At 39.5% G+C, this 23,541-nt stretch overlaps 2 protein-coding genes across 2 annotated transcripts in view; both read right to left on the reverse strand.

The window, feature by feature from the left end:
• LOC111196385 (NACHT, LRR and PYD domains-containing protein 12) overlaps nucleotides 1-23,541 on the reverse strand; it is a 411,983-nt gene that overhangs the window by 381,037 nt on the left and 7,405 nt on the right. The window lies entirely within an intron of this gene.
• LOC125785598 (stonustoxin subunit beta-like) lies at nucleotides 5,250-11,795 on the reverse strand. Its single transcript, XM_049469482.1, has 3 exons — nucleotides 11,326-11,795; nucleotides 10,417-10,463; nucleotides 5,250-5,942 (listed from the first exon to the last, which is right to left on the reverse strand). Exons 1-3 carry the CDS (start codon nucleotides 11,484-11,486, stop codon nucleotides 5,353-5,355), a joined length of 798 nt encoding a protein of 265 aa, XP_049325439.1. The 5' UTR covers nucleotides 11,487-11,795; the 3' UTR covers nucleotides 5,250-5,352.

Here is a 23,541-nt window from a genome sequence, read left to right on the forward strand (position 1 = left end):
ATTAATTCTCTTTCCCGATAACTTTAGCTAGATTTCTGCTAACCTCGGTTCTCTAATGTTAGCTAGCTCTTACACTAACCTTAGTCCTCTCTCCAAAATTTCTACTTAACTGAGGTAAAGAACGTCGTTCCTTAACACCTGGCAGGTTAGCCTATCTAGCCTACGGCTTGCTAGTTAAGCTAGCTAGCTTAGCGTTAGAGATCCATTTCCACAATGGCTAAGTCAGCTAGGCAACTAACCTAATTCTGACACGGCAGATCGGCTATGTTAGTTAGGTAGTCTCTAAATCTGTTTCACATTCGTAATGCCATAATATATTTACATATATTCCACAGAACATCATATAAAGTAATATGAATACATATATTAGAAGTTACAGGGGGCAGGATGGCGGGGGGATTTCATCGCGTTTTTTTCTACCAATGAGAATGCTGAGCAAGCGGTATTAGGAATTTAATTGGTCAACTGCTGTTGCAACGTCTGATTGGCTTGAGACTTTTGGCAGCTTTGTTGCAGTGAAAAGCTCGGCGCTCGAGCAGAGAACGCTCCGCGAGCACGCAGGGGGAAGTTGAGCGAGCGCGGACGCTCTCGAAACATTAAGAACAGCCAGATACCACACGAGCAAGATATATCCGAGAGAGCGCAGATTCCTACAAGAGGAGAGTTAATCTGAGAGAGAGCATGGTAAATCCGTGAGAGCGCACCTATATTTTACACCTGAGCAAATAAAATCCGTGAGAGCGCACCTATATTTTACACCAGAGCAAATAAAATCCGTGAGAGCGCACATATATTTTACACCTGAGCAAATAAAATCCGTGAGAGCGCACATATATTTTACACCTGAGCAAATAAAATCCGTGAGAGCGCACCTATATTTTACACCTGAGCAAATAAAATCCGCGAGAGCGCACCTATATTTTACACCTGAGCAAATAAAATCTGTGAGAGCGCACCTATATTTTACACCTGAGCAAATAAAATCCGTGAGAGCGCACCTATATTTTACACCTGAGCAAATAAAATCTGTGAGAGCGCACATATATTTTACACCTGAGCAAATAAAATCCGTGAGAGCGCACCTATATTTCACACCTGAGCAAATAAAATCCGTGAGAGCGCACATATATTTTACACCTGAGCAAATAAAATCCGTGAAAGCGCACCTATATTTTACACCTGAGCAAATAAAATCCGCGAGAGCGCACCTATATTTTACACCTGAGCAAATAAAATCCGTGAGAGCGCACCTATATTTTACACCTGAGCAAATAAAATCCGCGAGAGCGCACCTATATTTTACACCTGAGCAAATAAAATCCGTGAGAGCGCACATATATTTTACACCTGAGCAAATAAAATCCGTGAGAGCGCACCTATATTTTACACCTGAGCAAATAAAATCCGTGAGAGCGCACCTATATTTTACACCTGAGCAAATAAAATCCGTGAGAGCGCACCTATATTTTACACCTGAGCAAATAAAATCCGTGAGAGCTGAATGAAGTAGACTCTTGTATTCAAAAACTCCGCTCTCGACTTTTGGCAGTAAAATGACGCCATATTAGTGGTGTTTTTACCGGAGATGGAGTCGCTCCACATGGTTTACACGGTTTACACGTGTTTTTTCGCGACGTCAAAGGAGAAATATATCGCCTCTCCCCTCTCTCTCTCCCTGCTGCTGAACACTGTGGAGTTAATATCTAGCTCCGTAAGTAACGGCAGGTTAATTCCCGGGTTTTGTATTTAACCGTGCAGCGGTTTCGTCTCGTTTTTATTTTTTTAATACTGTTTTTATTTAGTTATCGTCTCGTTTTTGTCTTGAAAAAAAGCTTAGTTGACGAAGACTATGACGGAAATTATTCCTCAACGAAATGAACACTGATTCTAAAGCAGTGATTGGTCGATCTCCTCTGATTTACTCTCTTAGATCTCTGAGATCATCACCCCACAATTTGCTGGCTGGATCTCAGACTCTTCTTTATTCTAAAGGGGAACTCTGGTGTGAAATGAAATAATACAGCGCTTTTAGCCAAAGCTCCCAACAGGCCACAATGCTAGGAGCATAAAGTTACCTGTGGACAGAAATCACTATTTTACACCATTAATAAGCCTAAAGCTGTTTCACACTTCATGAGTAGAATTCAGAGAGCCCTGATGTTTAAAAAAATAGGCACAGAGAAATTTTAAAGTGATCAGAAAGTTTACTAACTGTGATTTTTAGTGTTGATAATGCTGAGTTCCCTTTCACTCACAGGGTCTCGCATCACTAATCTACTCATCAATGATGTTCATAAACATCAGGACCTCAGAGCATCTAAGAGCTGTGTGGAAGGAAGAACCTGGATTAGAACTTTCAGAAGAAGAGTGGAATCATGCACTGTGAAAAGGTCCATCACTGTTTACATTTCAGTAGAAACAGAACAGCTTACTTTTATCTAAGTGTTGATAATCTTGTAATAGGTGTTATAAAGCTCTATGAAATTAGAACATGTATGTTTGGAAAGTTCTGTGTTTATCCCTGTATTCAGTCATTTTATTTACTTTTTATTATTTCTTCTTCTGTATGTAATTGTGTAAAATCCACTGTATTGTATTGTTGCATGTATTTGTAAATTCAGACCTGAAAATGTATAAATCAAGTAAAAAAAAAGACTCAGGACTCAAATACTGCAACTCAAATACTTTATTAAATACGTAGGGGTACAGTGGGTTCTCTAAACGAGCAGATTCAACACCAGTAAACAGCAGCCAGAGAAAATCAACATACCATAAACGATATATATATATAGTACATATTACAATATATATATATATATATATACTAGGGGTGTCACGATGGAAATGATGTCATGGTCTCGAGCCTCGAAGTGAAAAAGAGGATGGACGATCCCTCCCTCTAAGCTACGCTAATGGTGCAGCACACTGTAGCCGACGCCGCGGACATTGTGACTGCTGAAAGAGCAGCTCTTTCTCCAGAGAATGTGAACATTCTCATCTTCTTAAAGAAAAACTTAAAAAATATAAAAATAACAGCTGTTTTGTCTAGCCTCAAATATGTTAATAGTTTTGGTACCTTAAGGAGCATCTTTCTCTCAGATAAAGTTAATAATATATCTTTATTAAAGAAAAAGTCTTAAAGTCTTATTTTTCATGTTTAACTGTTATAGTAGGATAGAGTTCAGTTTGTTAAGGCTCTAATTGTTCTATTATTTTGTACATGACTGTTCCTGTATTTTTTTATTATTTATTTTATGTTGCACATTGCTGTTTTAATAGTGCACACTGCTGCTACCAAAAAAAACCACTACATGGTATTACATATATATCTTAATTAAATTATTTAAATTTGACCATTAGTGCCTAATGTGGTGTATTACAGATCACTTGTATCACTTTGCATCACTTATATCAAGCCCACCTTTTGAAATAAGATACTGTAAATTTGATGAATCAAACCAGTGACTGACCATAGACTAATCTAAAACTGGCATAGACCTCTCTGCTGTAAAAAAAAGAAAAAAGAAAATCGAGAATCAAATCGAATCGTGATCCTAAAATCAGAAATAAAATGGAATCGAGGATTTAGAGAATTGTGATATATATAGTACAATAATCACTAACAGTGTGCTGAATGATAAAGGAATAAGGACTTTTTTGTGATTATATATATTTATTATTGAAAGAATGTAAAATACAGTTTATCATATACAGATAAAGAATAGATGAAACAAAGGGGTAAAAAAATTAAGAAGAGCAAAAGAGAAAAACAAAAAAACAAAAAGTGACGTTTAAAATTTAACCCACAGCAATGGTAACATCACACACACACACTCACTATACACACACACACACACACTCACTATACACACACACACACACACTCACTATACACACACACACACACACACTATACACACACACACTATACACACACACACACTCACACTCACTATACACACACACACACACACACACTCACTATACACACACACACACACACTCACTATACACACACACACACACACTATACACACACACACTATACACACACACACACTCACACTCACTATACACACACACACACACACACACACTCACTATACACATACACACACACACACTCACTATACACACACACACACACACTACACACACTCACTATACACACACACACACACACACACACTCATTACACACACACACACACACACACACACTCACTATACACACACACACACACACACACTCACTATACACACACACACACACACACACACTCACTATACACACACACACACACACACTCACTATACACACACACACACACACACTCACTATACACACACACACAAACACACACACACACTATACACACACACACACACTCACTATACACACACACACACACTCACTATACACACACACACACACACTCACTATACACACACACACACTCACTCACTATACACACACACACACTCACTATACACACACACACACTCACTATACACACACACACACACTCACTATACACACACACAGACACACACTATACACACACACACACACACACTATACACACACACACACACTCACTATACACACACACTCACTATACACACACACACACACACTCACTCACTATACACACACACACACTCACTATACACACACACACACACACACACACTATACACACACACACACACACTCACTATACACACACACACACACACACACACACACACACTCACTATACACACACACACACACACACACACACACTCACTATACACACACACACACACACACACTCACTATACACACACACACACACTCACTATACACACACACACACACACACTCACTATACACACACACACACACACACACACTATACACACACACACACACACACACTCACTCACTATACACACACACACACACTCACTCACTATACACACACACACACTCACTATACACACACACACTCACTCACTATACACACACACACACACACACTCACTCACTATACACACACACACACACACACACACATTCACTATACACACACTCACTATACACACACACACACACACACTCACTATACACACACACACACACACACACACACACACTCACTATACACACACACACACACACACACACACTCACTATACACACACTCACTATACATACACACACACACACTCACTATACACACACACACTCACTCACTATACACACACACACACACACACACACACACACACACTCACTCACTATACACACACACACACACACACACACACACTCACTATACACACACACACACACACACACACAGGGTTATTCTATTTTACACAGAGTCACTGAGGAGCCAAAACCAACCCAAATCCCTGCATAGAGGGGCTGAGTGAAGGTGGTGTAGAGTGTGTGTAAGTGTGTGAGAGTGTGTGAGGGTGTGTGTGAGTGTGTGTGTAAGTGTGTGAGAGTGTGTGAGGGTGTATCAGTGGAGACTCTGTAGAAGGACAGAGTGCCGGCGGGACAGTCCACATACACTCCTACTCTCCTACAGCCGGAGGGAGGAGTGGGGAGTTCAGTTCTGTTATTATTGTGATGAACAGAGTAACTGTTATCAGAGCAGTTCAGACTCCAGGAGTTTATATTCTCTCCAAACGCACAGTCTGATCCTCCTTTCCTGCTGATGGTTTTATAACTCAGAGCTACATCAGCTCCTCTCCTCCCGCTCCACTCAGCCTCCCAGTAACAGCGTCCAGTTACTCTCTCTCTACTCAGAACCTGCAGACACCTATCAAATCTCTCTGGATGATCAGGATACGACTGCTCCTCCTCTCTACACTCCACCCTCCTGTTCTCCTCACTCAGAGAGAGACGAGGGTGCACTGTGTTTGGATCCAGTGTGAAATCACAGAACCCTGAACACAAGAACACACATTACACACACATTACACACACATTACACACACACTACACACACACTACACACACACTACACACACACTACACACACATTACACACACATTACACACACTACACACTCACACTACACACACATTACACACACACTACACACTCACACTAGACACACATTACACACACATTACACACACTACACACTCACACTACACACACATTACAAACACATTACACACACACATTACACACACTACACACACTACACACTCACACTACACACACATTACACACACACATTACACACACATTACACACACATTACACACACACATTACACACACTACACACTCACACTACACACACATTACACACACATTACACACACTACACACACATTACACACACTACACACACATTACACACACATTACACACACATTACACACACTACACACACATTACACACACTACACACACATTACACACACATTACACACACTACACACATTACACACACTACACACATTACACACACATTACACACACTACACACATTACACACATTACACACTCACACTACACACATTACACACACATTACACACACATTACACACACTACACACACATTACACACACTACACACATTACACACTCACACTACACACACATTACACACACTACACACATTACACACACATTACACACATTACACACACTACACACATTACACACACATTACAAACACTACACACATTACACACACATTACACACACATTACACACACTACACACACATTACACACACATTACACACACTACACACATTACACACTCACACTACACACATTACACACACATTACACACACATTACACACACTACACACATTACACACACATTACACACACATTACACACACACACACATTACACACACATTACACACACACACATTACACACACACATTACACACACATACTACACACATTACACACACACTACACACACATTACACACACACTTTACACACACACACAGTGTGTGTAATGTGAGTGTGTAGTGTGTATGTGAGTGTGTAGTGTGTAATGTGTGTTTGATGTCTGTAGTGTGTGTGTAATGTGTGTAGTGTGTGTGTAATGTGTGTGTAGTGTGTGTGTAATGTGTGTGTAGTGTGTAATGTGTGTGTAGTCTGTAGTGTGTGTATGTGAGTGTGTAGTGTGTGTGTGAGTGTGTAGTGTGTGTAGTGTGTATGTAGTGTGTGTAGTGTGTGTAGTGTGAGTGTGTGTAGTGTGTGTAGTGTGTGTAGTGTGTGTTGTGTGAGTGTGTAGTGTGAGTAGTGTGTAGTGTGAGTGTGTGTAGTGTGTGTATGTGAGTGTGTAGTGTGTGTAGTGTGAGTGTGTAGTGTGTGTAGTGTGTGTATGTGAGTGTGTAGTGTGTGTGTGTAGTGTGTGTATGTGAGTGTGTAGTGTGTGTAATGTGTGTGAGTGTGTAGTGTGTGTAGTGTGTATGTGTAGTGTGTAGTGTGTGTAGTGTGTATGTGTAGTGTGTGTAGTGTGAGTGTGTAGTGTGTGTAGTGTGAGTGTGTAGTGTGTGTAGTGTGAGTGTGTAGTGTGTGTAGTGTGTAGTGTGTGTATGAGTGTGTAGTGTGTGTAGTGTGTGTATGTGAGTGTGTAGTGTGTGTATGCGAGTGTGTAGTGTGTGTATGTGTAGTGTGTGTAGTGTGTGTATGTGAGTGTGTAGTGTGTTTAGTGTGTGTATGTGAGTGTGTTGTGTGTGTATGTGAGTGTGTAGTGTGTGTATGTGAGTGAGTAGTGTGTGTAGTGTGTGTATGTGAGTGTGTAGTGTGTGTATGTGAGTGTGTAGTGTGTGTAGTGTGAGTGTGTAGTGTGTGTAGTGTGTGTATGTGAGTGTGTAGTGTGTGTATGTGAGTGTGTAGTGTGTGTAGTGTGTGTATGTGAGTGTGTACTGTGTGTACTGTGTGTAGTGTGTGTATGTGAGTGTGTACTGTGTGTAGTGTGTGTGTGAGTGTGTAGTGTGTGTATGTGTAGTGTGTAGTGTGTGTATGTGTAGTGTGTACTGTGTGTAGTGTGAGTGATGTGTATGTGTAGTGTGTGTAGTGTGTGTATGTGAGTGTGTAGTGTGTGTATGTGAGTGTGTAGTGTGTGTAGTGTGAGTGTGTAGTGTGTGTATGTGAGTGTGTAGTGTGTGTGAGTGTGTAGTGTGTGTAGTGTGTGTATGTGAGTGTGTAGTGTGTGTATGTGAGTGTGTACTGTGTGTACAGTGTGTAGTGTGTGTAGTGTGTGTATGTGAGTGTGTAGTGTGTGTATGTGAGTGTGTAGTGTGTGTAGTGTGAGTGTGTAGTGTGTGTAGTGTGTGTAGTGTGAGTGTGTAGTGTGAGTGTGTAGTGTGTAGTGTGTGTAGTGTGTGTAGTGTGAGTGTGTGAGTGTGTAGTGTGTGTATGTGAGTGTGTACTGTGTGTATGTAGAGTGTGTAGTGTGTAGTGTGTGTATGTGTAGTGTGTGTAGTGTGTGTATGTGAGTGTGTAGTGTGTGTTGTGTGTGTATGTGAGTGTGTAGTGTGTTGTGTGTGTATGTGAGTGTGTATGTGAGTGTGTACTGTGTGTAGTGTGTGTATGTGAGTGTGTAGTGTGTGTATGTGAGTGTGTAGTGTGTGTATGTGAGTGTGTAGTGTGTGTATGTGAGTGTGTAGTGTGTGTATGTGGGTGTGTAGTGTGTGTATGTGAGTGTGTAGTGTGTGTATGTGAGTGTGTAGTGTGTAGTGTGTGTATGTGAGTGTGTAGTGTGTGTAGTGTGTGTATGTGAGTGTGTAGTGTGTGGTGTGTGTATGTGAGTGTGTAGTGTGTGTTGTGTGTGTATGTGAGTGTGTATGTGAGTGTGTAGTGTGTGTATGTGAGTGTGTAGTGTGTGTAGTGTGTGTATGTGAGTGTGTAGTGTGTGTATGTGAGTGTGTAGTGTGTGGTGTGTGTATGTGAGTGTGTAGTGTGTGTATGTGAGTGTGTAGTGTGTGTAGTGTGTGTATGTGAGTGTGTAGTGTGTGTTGTGTGTGTATGTGAGTGTGTAGTGTGTGTTGTGTGTGTATGTGAGTGTGTATGTGAGTGTGTAGTGTGTGTATGTGAGTGTGTGTAGTGTGTGTATGTGAGTGTGTAGTGTGTGTATGTGAGTGTGTAGTGTGTGTATGTGAGTGTGTAGTGTGTGTATGTGAGTGTGTAGTGTGTGGTGTGTGTATGTGAGTGTGTAGTGTGTGTATGTGAGTGTGTAGTGTGTGTAGTGTGTGTATGTGAGTGTGTAGTGTGTGTAGTGTGTGGTGTGTGTAGTGTGTGTAAGTGAGTGTGTAGTGTGTGTATGTGAGTGTGTAGTGTGTGTAGTGTGTGTAGTGTGTGTATGTGAGTGTGTGGTGTGTGTATGTGAGTGTGTAGTGTGTGTATGTGAGTGTGTAGTGTGTGTAGTGTGTGTACTGTGTGTATGTGAGTGTGTAGTGTGTGTATGTGAGTGTGTAGTGTGTGTAGTGTGTGTATGTGAGTGTGTAGTGTGTGGTGTGAGTGTGTAGTGTGTGTAGTGTGTTTAGTGTGTGTATGTGAGTGTGTAGTGTGTGTATGTGAGTGTGTAGTGTGTGTATGTGAGTGTGTAGTGTGTGTATGTGAGTGTGTAGTATGTGTAGTGTGTGAGTGTGTAGTATGTGTAGTGTGTGAGTGTGTAGTGTGTGGTGTGAGTGTGTAGTGTGTGTAGTGTGTGTATGTGAGTGTGTAGTGTGTGTATGTGAGTGTGTAGTGTGTGTAGTGTGTGTATGTTATTAATAAACATTGTTATTTAATAATAGGTCTTTGCTTCTTCAGTGCTGTAATGTTAATTTACATAATTCTGAACAGATTTCGCTCATTTAAAAATCCTGAAAAAGTTTTTAAAACGCTCAGTTTTAACTTTTTACTCACGAAGAAATGTGGGGTTTAAATCAGGCTCGGGTTCATAATGACAGTTTATGGGTCGGGCTGGATTCTTTGGGTCTGATCTTAACTCTAGCGTACACTGTGTGATTATTTTAATGGAGAGCGTTGTGGATAACTCACACTGCACGTTTGAATGGTTTGTTGTGTTTGAACAGCGACAGATGCAGCTGAAGCTCATTCTCACTCATTCTCTCTCTAATCGTACAGTTTTAGAAATAAAAAATCACATCGAGAAACTGAGTTCAGACAGAGATAAAACTCAGTTCAGTTCAATAAACCTAAGATGAGTTCATCAAATATTGTAGAAGATAAAGAAGAGGATGAGATTTTGCTGATTCCATCATTTAAAAGTGAAATGTAATGTAATGTACGTATAGTGTGTGTGTGTGTGTGTGTGTGTGAGTGTAGTGTGTGTGTGTAGTGTGTGTGTGAGTGTTATGTGTGTGTGAGTGTTGTGTGTAGTGAGTGTTGTGTGTGTGAGTGTTGTGTGTGTGTGAGAGAAAACTTACATTTCTTTAATCCAGGTTTGATTCTTATTTCGCCTCCATGTTCCATTCTAAACACACACACACACACACACACACACATACACACACACAGATCAGCAGGGTGTGAGAGTGAGTGAGAGTTTCTCTCTCTGGGTTTATATTAGTGAACGTGGTGAAGGAATATGAAGTTCTGGATTTTCCTGATACACAATAATTAACGTTAATCCTTAAGAAGAAACACCCACTCCTTTATAACACCATTAACACAATTAGAGGAAACCAGAGCATCAGATTTAAATTTTAATATCTAATAACAGATTCAATATGCTGTCACACTTTAGCTTGTTCTTTTATTCCCAGCCTCTAGGGGGCGTGAGGGAGAATTATAGGGTCTCTGTTTAGAACAGGTGAAGAAGTAAAGGCTGAACCATAAAGATCCAGCTACAAAGGAAACATGGAGTCTTCAACTTTTAACCAACAAACATGTGGACTTCACTTTACTCTAAACTCTGATGAGCTCAATCCATTTCATTAACACCTGAAACGCTGTGATTTATGAATAACGTACATTGAGGGTTCATCACGCTATGAACTAGTCCAGAACTTTAATCTTTACGTTCTGTCTATGGGCAAACCCTGATCCTGATTATTATTCCTAGTGTTGATCTGAAGCTGGATAATATGAGTTGCTTTCATCTTATAATATAATTTTAGTTTATAATACAAAATTCACAACAAAAGGCTGAATACACCACATCTGTATATGCACTGTGCACTTTATTATTAAAATATATTAATTTAACTGAGAAAATGTAGCTCATTCTAACACAGGGTAACACTGGACTCTCTTTTTTATCTCTAACTGACCCTCATCACTCTATCTAACATCTGCAGCACACCTGAATCTTCCCCCTGAGTACTTCTTCAAACCTGAGTGTCTCCAGTGAGTAGTGTGGATCCTCCAGTCTGGCAGAAAGCAGCTTCTCTCCTGACTCTCCTGGGTGGTTATAGGTCAGATCCAGCTCTTTCAGGTGGGAGGGGTTTGAATTAAGAGCTGAAGCCAGAGAAGAACAGCCTTTTTCTGTGATCATACACCCAGATAATCTAAAGAGAGAGAAAATTAGAGTAAGTTATTAACAGAGAGAGAAAGAGTGACAGAGGCAGACTGAGAGAGAGATTATACACTTCTGTATTAAACAGAAAACACAACAAACTACTCTAGTCTCTAGGAACACTGGAAAATGAGTCATGAATCCTCTTAAACTTTGTAAATATTGTAATTAGTAATATAATACAGGAAATTGTCAAATCCTGCACCTAACAGCTGGGGTTATGCATAGGGCTCAGCCAGGATCTACTACTCACTCAACTAACAACAATAGCCAAAACCACCACAATCTGATACTGGCTCGACAAGGATCCAGAAGCACAGCCTAACACTATGTTCATGGTCCATCGCCTCAACTGCCAAGTAACAGACCTACCAAAAAATAACCTATGAACAAACAGAATCCCTCCTTAATCTAAGCTCACTTCCTTAATCTATGGCAACAACACACTAACCACAGCACCCTACCTAAGCACAATCACACACAATAAATGACATAAGTTGCGTGAGCAGAACACAGCAACCACTACCATCTGATACTGGCTCGACAAGAATCCAGAAGCATAGCGAACTATGTTCATGGTCCGTGCCTCAACTGCCAAGTACTCAGACGTCTACAAAAACTCATGAGACAAATTACTACAAGAACAGCAAGACCACACCAATCCCCTTCATCCAAACTCTAACACAAACTTCAGTGCAAGCTCTTCTCAGGGGTCATCAGGCAGGCACCTTCCTTCGTCAGTGTTTCGCTGAATTAGGCCCACGACACCTCCAGAAGGCTCAACAGTGAAGTCTGGCGTCCCAGACCCACCACCCTCCAAGCCTGCTGTAGAAGCACAAACTCATTCCCTTCCCCACGTAGCCTCAGCCCTTCTGAACCACAACCACTGACTAGATCTTTCAGCTACATCTGACAACTCCTTCACTACTGTCCTCAGCACACGACCAGCACACGACACGGCTTGCTAGGGTTGTCACGATACCAAAATTTTGACTTCGATACCGATACCAACTGTAGTATCACGATTCTCGATACCAAAACGATACTTGGAAGAAAAAAACAACAATAAAAATATCTGAACATAAAATGTTTATTTTTGACTGAACTGGATTGAACACTGAACAATCGGTGCAAACGTTTTTATTCTAAAATGAAACATTTGAACAAAAAACATGTTTCGTTATTATAACCTTAACTATAACATAATTATCTAAACACTTCCTAAAAACTAAAACCAGAGGTAATGGTAGCCTGACTATGTGAACCTGACGGGCGGGCAGAAGTTAAGTTCTGAATAAGGAAAATAAAGAGACAGAAGAACATTACAATGTTATGTTCATTTTAACACTCACTGCTCCGTTTTATTAATCAACCGTTTACCGTTTTTCATAAGCCCATGTTCAGTGTAACGATCAAGCAGGCTACGTGCCTGACCACAGATTTGCGATGGAAACGCGAAAACGTGAACATCTTGTGTTCATGTTTCACAGCCAATGGGATAATGGAGAAATAGAGAAAAACACGAGTCCAAAACAAAACTCCTGCACACTCCTCTCCGTGTTAACGTGATTTACTAGCAGTCGCTAGTAAATCTTAGTAAAGCTACAGACAGAGTGTATCTTGACTAACTCCACTAACCTGTCGACTTCTCAGCTCTTTGTAGAGATCAGGGTGCTTGTCTGCTAAATGAATGAGCGAAATATGATCAGAATTATGTTAAATAACACTGTAACACAGAAGCATAGAACTATTATTTAATTAAAATGATTTTTAAGAACAGCTAAACACAGTGCTGCAGGTCAAATGTGGAGGCGTTCACGTGCGAGAGAGAGAGACACAGAGAAAGAGACACAGCGAGAGTGAGAGAGAGAGACACAGAGAGAGACACAGAGAAAGAGACACAGAGAAAGAGACACAGCGAGAGAGAGAGAGAGAGAGAGAGAGATTTGCGTGTTCTGATGTGAGCTACTCACAGGTAAAGGTTCTCTTTTATCTTCTCGTGCTCATATTCTAGTCCCACACATAATCCTGCAGCTCCCTCAGTGTTTTCTGTTGTATTTTGCGGCTAGCGCGAGCGCTTACAACTAACACCGCGGACCGCGAGGTGCCGCCGCGCTTGTGCCGAATCCGCTACTGAATCCGACTCCCGCTTCGCGGACAGAATCAGCACAACACCCCCCGCTGTACAACTGCGGGAGTGAAAACAGCGCTTATAAATAAAGTAGTTTAGTTTCACTTTTCGTTATTTTCCTTATTTTATTTAAAAATAAAAATATAAATAAAAAACAGATGCCTACATCTCAGACTATTTTCCCACACTTCACTCCTCGCGCCCGTTTTGTCCACAAGTCGCGGACGAGAGACATCTGTTATTTTAGCCGTCGCCATTCTACACTCGCTGCTGCTCTGCTGGCTTGCGCATGAATCGATTCATTTGTTCAGAACACTAAGTTTATCTGAATCCTGCCACACCGACTGCTGCGGTGTGAATCAGTTTTCTTATGAACTGAATCAAATCGCGCCTACTAATTTGACTCATTTGAAGCTAGTGACTGGGCTATATACAGTATCGAAAGCATCGAACGCTAAAGAACCGAATCGTTTTTGATGACGTAGTATCGAAAAAGAATCGAACCTTCGGTACACCGTGCAACTCTAACGCTTGCCACCCATGCTCTCTTACCTCAGCCACCAAGTCTGTATACTTCAGCCTTTTCCTTTCATAAGCTCCATCTACCTCGTCTTCAAACGGAACAGTCAGCTCTATAAAATACACTATCCGCTTACTTTCAGAGTACAGCAGTGTTATTGATGTGGAAAACAGAATCTTTAAAGTAATTTAGTTTATGTTCATCTCACCCCTTTTTCTTAAATTGTTTTGCTTTTTGCGTGAAATTTCAGTACATTTAAAGCTAATTTTTTTCTGAGGACAGATCTTAAAAATCAACGGCACTGGTCAGTTTAAAGAGTGAAAAGCCCTTATTTTACTTTATAAATTAAGCTGCTAGCAATTAACTGGTGACTAGTCAAGACAAGTTCATTTGTATTGTATCTTTCATACATGCCATCAGTTCTATGTTTTACAGAAACATTTCACACACAATGCAGAACAATTATAAAAAAAAGTTTCTTAGAATTTATAAGAAAACTGAGAACAAAAACTAATAAAATAATTAATAAGGAATTTGAATAAAAAAATAAATAAAACAAAAGGACATTTGTGCTGGTTTGAATCCTAGTGTTGGGGGCATTACTAGTGTGGATGGGGTATCTGGTCTCCCAAACTGGGGAGGACATAGGAGAAAAAAAAAGAACAATCATGTACTAAGAGTTTACCAGAGTGCACAAAGATAAAACGTTTGGGCGCAGGTAAATAGATACGTTTTCAGTTTTTTTAGAGGTTATAGTCTACGCAGAACATCTCACAGCTTCTGGGAGTTTATTCCAACTGCAGCATAATGTCTCGTCATTGGTTCTAATTCTAGGTAGTGTTAACAGATCTGCCTCTACTGATCTGAGGAGTCTAACAGGGCAGTATTTCTCCAGCATATCAGAGATTTACGTTGGTAAAAACCTTTTTAGTGCTTCATAGAAAAGGAGCAGTATTTTAAACTTTATTCTCCAGCTGATTGTATGATATGAGCACTGGAGTTACACGTCCCTGCCTCTTTGTCCTGGTTAGTATTCTGGCAGCAGCGTACTGAATAAGCTGCAGTTGTCTGACAGATGTTTGGGGAGGCCAGTGAGGAAGCTGTTACAGTAATCTTATCTACTAGAAATAAAGGCGTGAATGAGTTTTTCTAGATTTGCCTTCATAAAGTATTTAAATCTTACTGTTTTTCAGGAAGTATAAAGCTGAATTGATAATTGATTTGATATGGCTGTTAAAACTGAGCTCTGAGTCAATTTCGATTAGGGATAGGTGTTAAAATTCAATACTGAAAAAGCACTGACTGAAATGTCTCAGTACTACAGAGTACAGAAAAGTCAAAGGAAATTTGGTGCCTGTTTTGTATTTGAGTCTTACTGATTGTGTGGGGTGGACAGGTGTCTTTATGCAGCTAACGACCTCAAACAGGTGCTTTTAATTTGTGGAGGCGGACTAACAGGTCTTTGAGGCCCAGAATTTTTGGTGATTGACAGATGTTAATTAAAAAATTATACTTTTTTTTTTTAGATTATATCTCTCATAGTGGACGTGCACCTAAGATAAAAGTTTCAGACCCCTCCATGATTTCTAATTTGAAGAAGTCGCATTCAATTACTTATTTTACCTTTTTTATATGTAAAAAAGCATGTATAACCCTGTGTGAAAAAGTGTTTGCTGCTCTAAATCTAATACCTTAGTGGATGCCCTTGGCGGCAACAAATAAAGTCAAGGAGGGTTTTTGAGCATAAATGTCCTGTTTAATATCAGCTTAGCCACTTAGCCACTCCAAAACCTCCAAAGCCATGTCCTGCTGTCGAACCTGAAAACATCTGAGCTTGAGGTCACGAACAGATGGCCAGATATTCTTTCAGGATTGTCTCTTACAGCAAGTTGGGCAGGTCCTAAAGCAGCAACGCAGACTCTGACCATCATACTACCACCACCATGTTTTACGTTCAGTATGATGTTCTTTATCTGAAATTATGTGCTGGTTTTACACCAGAAGTTACGGGACTTTCCAAAAAAAAAAAAACACTCTTCAGTCAAAAAAATATTTACCCAAAGTCCTGGAGATCATTAAGATGTTTGTTGGTAAATGTGAGACGGGTCGTTGTGTTATTTTTGGTCAGCAGTGTTTTTTATCTTGGAACTCTCCCATTGTGACCATTTTCACCCAGTCTTTTTCTTATTATTGAATCATTAACACTGATCTTAACTGAGGCGAGTGAGACCTGCAGTTCTTTAAATGTTGTTCTAGGTTTTTTGGGACCTCCTTTTTCAGATTAATGACTTTGTTTTCTTATCTGTGTTTGAATTTCTTCAGATCAGGGCAAGATGTGCTGCTTTTTGAGATCTTTTATCTGCTTCATGTTGTTAGACAGTTCTATTTAAGGGATTTCTGAATTGATTGTACAATAATCCAGCCTGGTTGTGGTTAGGTAAATGTAACTCAGCTTTCCAAAAATGTGATTAGTCACAATTAATTTATTGGGGGGGGGGGGGGGGGGGGATACTTTTTTTTTTTTTTTTACAAAGGGCTAGATTGGTTTGGAGTTTTTCCCCTTAAATAATGAAATTATCATTCAAAACGTGCTTGTTCATATTTATAGGTTATATTTGTTATTGATATTAAAGTTTATTTGATCATGAAAGGTTTTATTTGATCTGAAAAATGTTAGTATGACAAAAAGAAATGTGTATATATATATATATATATATATATATATATGTACATAAAACATGTAAATACACTTTTGGTTTTTAGCTCAGTGTCAGTAGGCTGGATTAAGAACTGAATATAAGGTTGAAAACTAGCTAACTGTGGTTTTATTAGGACTTAAAAAGTGAAGCTTTCCAAGAGACAGAACAATAATTATTGCAAGGAAGTAGGTGGACTCGTCCTGTTTTCCTGATTGTACTGGATTGTGTAGTTATAGAGATGTGGATGAAGGGTAAAGAAACAAGATAAAATACAATAGTAACAGAATATACATTAACTATTAAACAGAAAGCTCCAGTTCCACAGCTGATCAATTTTACTGTCACCTACATCTATATGCAGCTCATGCTCTTACGGGCTACAGATTATATTCTTCAACGGGGGTTAAACTTTTTTTTTTGGAAGCTAGAGTGATTAATCCTGCATATCACTGTAGAGGACATGTTCAGCAAAGCTATTTAAGAGCATCTGCAAGTAAATTAATGATTTTCTTCAAAACATTTGTGATTAGTGTGTGCCTACTTAAAAAAATATATTAGTATGGACATCCTAAAGATGACTGCAAACAGAGTTCACATTGATTGACTGGTGTACTCTGGCCTTGAGTAGAAGCTTCCTATTGTGTGATTTGATATATAAGTATCTCGTTAAAGCTTTAAATAACATATTTTAACACTTATAATTTCAAACTGAACCAACTCACCTGAGAATCTGCAGTTTACAGTCTAAACTCTCCAGTCCAGCAGAGAGCAGCTCCACTCCTGAATCCTGCAGATCATTGTTACTGAGATCCAGCTCTTTCAGGGAGGAGTTTTCCAACTTTAAAACTGATGCCAAAGTTTCACACATCTTCAATTGAAGATTACACAAAGCTAATCTGAAAAATGTGATATAAACACAAAAGATTTTACAATAAACACAAAGTTTAAATAACACATTTTGGTGATTTTCTTAACATATCATATTTCTTAACAATATCAGATTGTGGTGGTTTTGGCTATTGTTGTTAGTTGAGTGAGTAGTAGATCCTGGCTGAGCTCTATGTATAACCCCAGTTGTTAGGTGCAGGATTTGTCCTGTATTATACTACTATGTCATTATTTCTGCTCATACTGCAGAGGGAAAGTGGCCTAAATCCATATTTTAGTGTTCAGTGTGATTTTTTTTAATATTCACACTGCCTCACAAATGACACCTATATTAAAACAAGATTTGGGGCACATTTATCTGCAGTTTAGACAAAGCCAGAGTTACTTGAGGTTTTGTTAAGATCAGATAGAAATGTGGATAAAACAACTTAAGCAGGAATAAAGAAGACAGGAAGCGTGGACACAACTGTTAAATCACAGTAAAATCTATGCAAAAATATTGACATTAATCCCTAAATACAGAGATATAACCTCATCAATCCAGCACCCACTCTATGCATTACTTTCAGTTAAGACGTGACTCCTATTTCCCTTTAGTCTGTTTAAAATAAAGCGACAGAAACACTGACCTGAGAGTCTGCAGTTTACAGTGTGAACTCTTCAGTCCAGCAGAGAGCAGCTCCACTCCTGAATCCTGCAGGTTGTTGTTACTGAGGTCCAGTTCTATCAGTGAGGAGTTTTCCAGCTTTAAAACTGATTCCAGACTTTCACACGTCTTTACTCCAAGATTACAAGAAGCTAGTCTATAATATAAGAATAAACAGATTTTACTTAAAAATACACTTAAATGAAAATGGAAAATAACAGCGTTATTCATACCATAGCATTTATCAAAATAAAGGTGTAATTATACAAACACACTTCTTCATGGTGTCCTGATCTAAAAGAATATTTTATCTGACATACAAATAGAACACAAAATGAAACTGTGAAATACAGTATCTGTGAGATGGACTGGTGTTTCTTTATACAGAGATAGTAATCATGCAGAAAGCTAGAGTTACCGATTAGAAAACAGTTTACAGTGAGGGCAGCTCAAGTTCTGGGACAGATTATGAGTTAAAAGAGACGAAGAGTGAAGTTTATTGGGTGCTTTTTTAACCTGCCACCATTTACTTTCTCCCTCCATTTATTTATTGGTTATTAAATTCAGATCTGTGTTTCATACAAAAAAATCAGAAATTCCAGCAAACCAGGCTTAATCTAGATGAGTCAACCCCAAAGCCTCATATACATCCAAACTTTAGTCTCTGTATCTGATTAGTGCAAGACCTCCCAGTGACCTCCTTTATAGATTATCTGATATTATTGATTAGATAACAATAAGGTTTTTTTTAATATTTATACTATCAGATATTAAAAGAGGGAATACTGTAACAAAAGATTATATTTTTATTTGACACATACATACACAGAGTAACAGATTATAACCTGGCCTGTAAGTACTTTAAAATGCTGTAAAATTAATTAATTTTCCATTAAAGACAGTAACTGGTTATTGGGTGAGCTACTTCTCTGTAATCCCTTTAAGTTTTGGGGTTTTCTAGAAAGCATGAATGTGTGTTTCTTTCAGCTGATTGAAAAGGTTAATTATGTATCAGCAGTTTTATCAGCACTCATTTTACTCAAATCAACAGCTAACTTTAGTAGCTTACTCATTGACAGACTGAAATTACTGTAACGCTATCTTGCTAACCATCGGAAGATGCTTGATTAAACTGTAACTGTGGAATGCAGAGTACTTGCCCTTAGCATGCTGGCTTTGTTCAATTTCCAAGTAAAGTGTAGCATTTTAGCATTTCCACAGTAAAATATCTCCAAACTAACAACTTTATAATCAAATCAGCAGCCAGACTTTTAGTCACTGAGGATAAAACTGCTGTGTGTTCATTGTAAACTGTCGAAGTGGAATTTGGATTGGTGCTGGGTCTCATGTTGGTGTTACGTTGGGATTATGGTGTTTGCCTGATATCTAAAACAATAATTTAATAAATATCTACTGTATCTACTAATATAAAACATTGTGATTAATACATATTCACCAGTGATTTAATGAAAACTGTGAATGCCTGAATAAAAATACTCACAAAGCTCTTTTGGATATTTTAACTACTGGCAGCAGCCTCAGAAAACACTTCTCTGATGGATCATATTTACTGAGGTTAAACTCCTCAAGCTCTTCTTCTGAATTCACCAACACAAACACCAGAGCTGACCACTGAGCAGGAGAGAGGCTGGCCTGATGAAGACGACGGTCACCTCCACTCAGGTATTTCTGCACTTCCTGCACTAGAGAATGATCATCCAGTTCATTCAGACAGTGGAACAGATTGATGGATTTCTCTGGAGATGAGTTCTCCTCAATCTTCTTCTTGATGTATTTGACTGTTTCCTCATTGCTGTGAGAGCTCTTCTCTTTCTGTGTCAGTATGAATCGTAACAGAGTCTGATTAGACTCCAGTGAGAGACCCAGAAGGAAGCGAAGGAACAGGTCCAGATGTCCACTCTCACTCTGTAAGGCTTTATCCACAGCACTGCTGAGGAAGTCATTCATCGATTTCCTGCTGAAAAGCTCAGATAGTCCAGTGGTTTGCTGTTCTGTGGTTTGCATATTCCGATCCTTAGTGTTGAAATAGAGAAATGCATATAAAGCAGCGAGGAACTCCTGAATACTCAGATGTACAAAGCTGAAGACCTTCCCCAGGTCCAGCAGTTCATGTTCCTGTCTGAAGATCTGGGTACACACTCCTGAGTACACTGATACTTCTCTAATATCGATGCCACTCTCTCTTAGATCTTCCTCATAGAAAATCAGGTTTCCTTTCTCCAGCTGCTGGAACGCCAGTTTCCCCAGAGCCAGGATACTTTCTCTAGTCTGCTGAGGATCAGTTTCACTTTTCCCACTGTACTTCTGGCTCTTGTGTTTGATCTGAAAGATCAGGAAGCGTGTGAACATCTGCGTCAGGGTTTTGGGGGTTTCTCCACCCTCAGCTTCACTCAGCATTCTCTCTAGAACAGTGGCTGTAATCCAGCAGAAGACCGGTATGTGGCACATGATGTAGAGGCTTCTTGAAGACCTGATGTGTGAGAAGACTTTGTTGGCCAGGTCCTCATCCCTGATCCTCTTCTTGAAGTACTCCTCTTTCTGAGGGTCACTGAAACCCCGCACTTCTGTTACCTGGTGAACACACTCAGGAGGGATCTGACTGACCGCTGCTGGTCGAGAGGTGATCCAGAGGAGAGCAGAGGGAAGCAGATTCCCCTTGATGAGGTTCGTCAGCAGAACATCCACTGAGGTTTGCTCTTCTATTTCCACCAAGTTCTCATTGTTCTGGAAATCCAGAGGAAGTCGACACTCATCCAGACCATCAAAGATGAACATGATCTTATAGCTCTTATAATGTCTTGGTTTTAAATCTTGTGTTTCTGGGAAGAAGCGCTGAAGAAGATTCACCAGACTGAGCTTCGTCTCCTTCATCAGATTCAGTTCTCTAAAAGGAAGTGGAAATATGAAGAGAACATCCTGATTTACTTCTCCTACAGTCCAGTCCAGAATGAACTTCTGCACTGAGACTGTTTTTCCAATTCCAGCAACTCCTTTAGTCAGTACAGTTTTGATGGGCTGGTTCTGTTCTGGTAAGGGTTTAAAAATGTCGTTACATTTGATTGGTCTTTCCTCTGTTGGCCTTTTCCTGGATGCAGCTTCAATCTGCTTTACCTCATGTTCCTGATTGATGTCTCCACCTCCTCCCTCTGTGATGTAGAGCTCTGTGTAGATCTCATTCAGAAGTGCTGACTTTACCTGAGCTGAGATTCCTTCATTAATTTTCTGATATTTGTCCCTCAGTTTGGATTTGAGCTTTTGTTGACATGCTGGGGCCAATTCTGATTACAGGGAAAGACAATAAGGAAAATGTAATCAGCTGTAATCAAGCATTAAAGACACTGTAGAACAACTCTGTGATACAGTAAATAAATAATTTCATAATAAAGATTGCAGTATGTTGTCTTTTATACTGCAATAAATTTTTTATTCTCTTTGAAAATCAGCTCTAAAGAAATAAATTAGCACCAGGTTGATACCAATGGTAACTCTTACGGCTCTCTAGTGTGTTGGCGAGGTCTGTCTGCTTCATGTTCCTGAGGATGTGCAGTGTGATCTTCAGCACCCCCTCCCTTTGATCATCCTCCACCTCTCCCTCAGAGCATGCTGGGTAATCTGAACTCAGGAGTCTCTTGAATGTGTTCAGCTCGTTTTTCACTAGAGAGATAAACTTCTGCTGCAGCTTCTGATAAAGAACAAACATCACAGAATCACTAAAGCTGTTACAGTGCAGAGACAGATGATCTGAACAATCTGAACATCAGAAAGAGATCAATCTGAGGAGGGGAGGAGTTATAGATGCTCTGGTCTTAATATTAACAATATTACAGTTATGATAGACCAATTACAAATGTTCACCTTAAATTGAAAATAAACTGAAAAATAAAAGAAATCAGGGAGATCCCAGTTGTATATACGGTTTAGGACTAACCTCGAATATTTGTTCCAGTTTTTCCCTGTTTATTATTTTCTTCTTCTTTCTGTGGACAAATAGAAAATCCACACTGTAATCTACAGGAATAAATAAGCTGATATAGCAGCTCACATCTACACATACAACTGATATTTATTATAACAACTACAATAATAACAAAAGCATGAATTCTCATTTTGTTCCTGGATGCATCTTAGAAACAACACAAGAGAAATCAAATAAAGAATACCAGACAGTAACTGATCAAATATATGAAGTTCATTTCCTAAAGGAAATGCAGAATGATGGCACAGAATACATGGTTTCATCTGATTTATAGGGTGTTGCTATAATATAGTTGTTGGTTGTAGGGCTGAATGATTTTGGAAAATAATGTAATTGCAATTTTTTATCTATAAATTGCGATTGCGATTTAAAATGCGATTTTTTAATGTCTTCTCAAGTATTTTTCAACAAACAGAAGCAATAAATCAATTTGTTTAATAATAAACAATGTCAGATTTATTTAAAGCACAGATAGCAATAAAGCAAACAAATCTATGCTTTTCCTTTTCACCATTTGTTTTTTTTTTTAATAGAAAAATAAATATATAAATAGCTTTTCCTTTTCACCATTTTTTTAATAGAAAAAATAGATATAAAAAATTAAGAAGATTAAGAGAAGATTTTGTGTTTCTACGTGCAGCGCAGATTTATACATAATAAACAGAGTCAAGCGGCTGTGAGCGGTGAATACAGCGCAGACGGCGCGAGCATGGACACAGTGTTTGTTCACAGCTGTGGTAATTAACGTTATCCACCTCCTCTAGCTGGTCTCGGTTCGGTTCTTTTGATCCGCACCCGAGTGCGATTACTGTTTTCACACCTGCTCAATCGAACCGCACTAAAGTTACAAACGGACCAGAGTTCGATTTAACCAGACCAAACAGTGCTGGTGTGAAAGTGCGCTGTGTTGACTTCACTTCTCCACCTCCCTGCCTCCTGCTCGGGTTTGCTCCGCTCGTCCTCGGCTCGGCTCGCTCCCAAGTCACGTGACCAGTCAAATCGCAGCCTGTGCGGTTAGAGAATCTCATTTTAAAATATCGCGAGATAATCGCAAATGCAATTAATCGTTCAGCCCTAGTTGGTTGCTAAGGTGTTGCTATACTGCAGATGATGGTTAAGCTGTTCCTAGAATGCTGATAGGCTGTTCCTAGAT

Source organism: Astyanax mexicanus, chromosome 1 (assembly GCF_023375975.1).
Source record: "Astyanax mexicanus isolate ESR-SI-001 chromosome 1, AstMex3_surface, whole genome shotgun sequence".
Lineage (NCBI taxonomy): Eukaryota > Metazoa > Chordata > Actinopteri > Characiformes > Acestrorhamphidae > Astyanax > Astyanax mexicanus.